Source organism: Marmota monax, unplaced genomic scaffold (assembly GCF_021218885.2).
Source record: "Marmota monax isolate L192 unplaced genomic scaffold, Marmota_monax_Labrador192_F-V1.1 WCK01_AAM20220418_F8-fsc00049, whole genome shotgun sequence".
Classification (NCBI taxonomy): Eukaryota; Metazoa; Chordata; class Mammalia; order Rodentia; family Sciuridae; genus Marmota; species Marmota monax.
This window is the reverse complement of record NW_026694221.1, coordinates 4,411,078-4,414,595: the sequence shown is the minus strand read 5'-3', so window position 1 is coordinate 4,414,595 and position 3,518 is coordinate 4,411,078. Positions and strand designations below refer to the sequence as shown.

Here is a 3,518-nt window from a genome sequence, read left to right as displayed (position 1 = left end):
AGCTCTTTGGTCCCCGAGAGCAGGATTAGGTCCTATTGGGCTCATCAAAATTGGGGTTAGAGATAATTTGATTCTGAGAATTATACCGAGATCATCTCCTTTCATAAACCATCTAAGGCCCCATGTTCTCCCAGTGAGCCAGGGATCTAGCTGTTCTTTTCCTTTTTTTGTAAACTGTATCCGTAAGGGCAATGATTTGTCCCCTTGGTAGTAAGATTTAGGGGGGGGATAGCAATCAGAGGGGCGCGTGCCATGGGGAGTGAAGTTTTTGAGTATTGTTATGAATTCCTTATCAGAAGAAGGTTTCCAGTGAGCGTCCCCTGTAGTTTCACAGCCCCAGGAGGAGCAAAAGTATGTTTCATAATTTCCACATCTACGTGCTTGGGTTCGGTTTCTCCCTTCTTTGGGACAAGCGTAAAAGTCATGTTGACCCAGTCTGCATCTCGTTATGGGGGTAGAACAATAAGTACTGAGGTCATGTGAGTTGCCGGGAATATCCCAAGAGTCTGATTCAGCGGCTAGTTGGCAAAAGTCTGGGGTCAAAATAGGCCACCATGTGCCAGGGATGTGGGCTGCTGTAATAGACCAAATTATTTTCCCGGTTTCGGAATACACCTGCCAAGTCAACTTTATGGGGGTATGGGGATTACTACCTAGGACGAGGGGAGTAGCGTAGAGAGCAAGAGTGATTAACAGCGTGTAAGTCTTATCTTTAGTGGGTTTTGGGTGCGTTGCAGCTTCCATTCTGGATCCAGAGAGGCGTCTGTGGGCTCCTGCGGATGTGCAGCTTTCACGTGGGAAGCGTGGATCCAAGCGGTGATGCCGTCCACTTTGATTGCAGTGGGAGTGGTCAGCAGGATGGTGTAAGGTCCTTTCCACCGCGGTTCGAGGTTCTTGCTCTGGTGCCTGCGTACCCAGACGGTGTCTCCGACTTTGAAGGGATGTGGCAGCGAGGGGGTTTTGAGTTCCTCCTTGTATGCTGCGGCTAGAGGCTTCCAAACCTCGTTCTGGACCAACTGCAAGGCACGCAAATGAGTCTGCATAGATGGGGTGAGGGAGGCATAAGTTTCAGTTTCATAAAAGTTAACAGCAGGTGGTGGTGCACCGTACAAAATCTCAAATGGGGTTAGCCCCTGTGGGCCTGGGGTGTTCCGGGCCCGGTATAAAGCTAAAGGTAGGAGTTGTACCCAGTCTCTAGTGCCAGTTTCAAGCGTTAATTTAGTTAAAGTCTCCTTGATGGTTCTATTCATCCTTTCTACCTGTCCTGAACTTTGGGGTCTATAAGCACAATGTAATTTCCAATTAATCCCCAATGTATTGGCCACCATCTGACTTACCTGGGAGACGAAGGCAGGCCCGTTATCTGACCCAATGGTCCCAGGTACTCCATACCTGGGAAAGATTTCTTCCAGTAATTTCTTTGCAACCACCTTAGCAGTCTCATGCCGAGTTGGGAATGCCTCTGTCCATCCAGAGAAAGTGTCAACAAAAACCAAAAGATATTTGTAGCCATACATACCAGGTTTGATTTCAGTGAAGTCTATTTCCCAATGGGTTCCGGGCTTATGGCCTTTCACCTGGATCCCTGTTCCAATTTTGATCTTACCAGCATTTACCTGGGCACATGCTTGACAGTTTTCTGCTTCCTGGCGCAGAAGTTGATCCCTGTTTGGAAGATATAAAGTACCTTCCCCACGCTCTAAGAGCTCCTTCATCTTTTTAGCCCCAAGATGTGTCAGTCTGTGTAGGGACTTTACTAATTGTTTTGAATTTTTGAGGGGCATGATAGTCTTTCCTCGATATTTCCAGACATTTTTTCCGGGGTCATAAGTGGCCCCCAGTTTCTGTATGGCATTTAAATCTTTATCTTCATAGACCCAGTGCTCCTCATGGTCATCATGTTGTGGGTCTGCTCGTTGGGGCAATAGAGTCACTATCAAAAGCTGTGGCCCTAGGGCTGCCTTCTTGGCTGTTTCATCTGCTAATCTGTTCCCTTTGGCCTCTGGAGTATTACCTTTTTGATGACCGGGGCAATGCATGATACTTAACTTTTTAGGCAAGAATAAAGCTTTAAGTAAAGCTAATATTTCAGCCTTATTTTTGATCTCTTTTCCTTCTGAGGTTAGTAGACCCCGGCGTCTGTAAATTTCTCCGTGTATGTGAGCAGTAGCAAAGGCATATCTACTGTCAGTGTACACGTTTAGTTTCTTCCCCTCTGCCAACTTTAACGCTTGAGTCAGCGCTATCAGTTCTGCCCGCTGAGCTGATGTTCCGCCCGGAAGTGCACTCGCCCATATTACCTCAGATTCGGTGGTGATGGCTGCTCCTGCTCGTCGTTCTCCATTGAGCAGATAACTGCTTCCATCTGTGTACCAGACCAGCTCCACATCCTTCATCGGTTGGTCGGTGAGGTCTGGCCGGGTTCCCTGTGTCTCTGCAAGAATCTGCTGACAGTTGTGAGGATCTGCTTTTCCTGGGAGCGGCAGGAGGGTCGCTGGATTCAGTGTCACCATGGGACCAAACTGAATTCGGTCGGTGTCCAATAACAAAGACTGGTAATGGGTGAGTCGGGCATTTGACATCCAGCGATCAGGCGGCTGGCGAATTACAGTTTCGATGGCATGAGGGGTTAACAGGGTTAATGGCTGTCCCAAAGTCAGTTTAGTGGCATCCTTAATCAGAAGAGCCACAGCTGCAAATCATCCGGAGGCATGGTGGCCATCCTGCTGCCACTGGATCTAATTTCTTTGACAGGTAGGCTATAGGTCGCCTCCAGGGCCCTAGTTTTTGGGTTAAAACCCCTTTTGCATAACCCCATTTTTCATCTATAAATAGATCAAAGGGCTTGGTAACGTCCAGTAAGCCCAAAGCAGGGGCTGACAGAAGAGCCAATTTGATGTGATCAAATGCCAATTGATGTTCCTTAGTCCAAGCAAAGGAGTTACCTTGCTTAGTTAGTAGATACAAGGGGGCTGCTATCTCAGCAAACCCAGGAATCCAGAGTCTACAGAAACCTGCGGTCCCCAGGAATTCCCGCAGTTGCTTGGGACTCTGGGGGGGTTGGTATACTTGAGATAGTCTCTTTTCTGGCAGTTGTCAACCATCGTTGACCATCATGGAGTTCATAGCCCAGATAGGTAACTTTTGTCTGACAGATTTGGGCCTTCTTTGCTGACGCCCTATACCCTAGTAGTCCCAAAGTTTGCAATAATTCCTCCGTACCTGCCTGGCAATCTTCCTCGGAGGTCGAAGCCAGCAAGATGTCATCTACATATTGAAGCATGATTAGGGAAGGGTGTCTTACACGGAAGTCTGCCAAATCCTGATGCAAAGCCTCATCGAAGAGTGTTGGGCTGTTTTTAAATCCTTGTGGCAGTCTCGTCCAGGTCAGTTGTCCAGAGATTCCTCCTTCGGGATCTTTCCATTCAAATGCGAAGAGAGCCTGACTTTGGGGAGACAGTCTTAGGCAGAAAAAAGCATCTTTCAGATCCAGAACAGTATACCAAGTATGAGTAGGA

The 3,518-nt window shown here is 47.8% G+C and overlaps 1 protein-coding gene across 1 annotated transcript; it reads right to left on the bottom strand.

The window, feature by feature from the left end:
• Positions 1 to 576: 576 nt before the first annotated feature.
• Positions 577 to 2,711, bottom strand: LOC124108122 (protein NYNRIN-like). Its single transcript, XM_046466468.2, has 3 exons — positions 2,301 to 2,711; positions 1,617 to 1,665; positions 577 to 1,462 (listed from the first exon to the last, which is right to left on the bottom strand). Exons 1-3 carry the CDS (start codon positions 2,580 to 2,582, stop codon positions 690 to 692), a joined length of 1,104 nt encoding a protein of 367 aa, XP_046322424.2. The 5' UTR covers positions 2,583 to 2,711; the 3' UTR covers positions 577 to 689.
• Between the last annotated feature and the right edge of the window lie 807 nt (positions 2,712 to 3,518).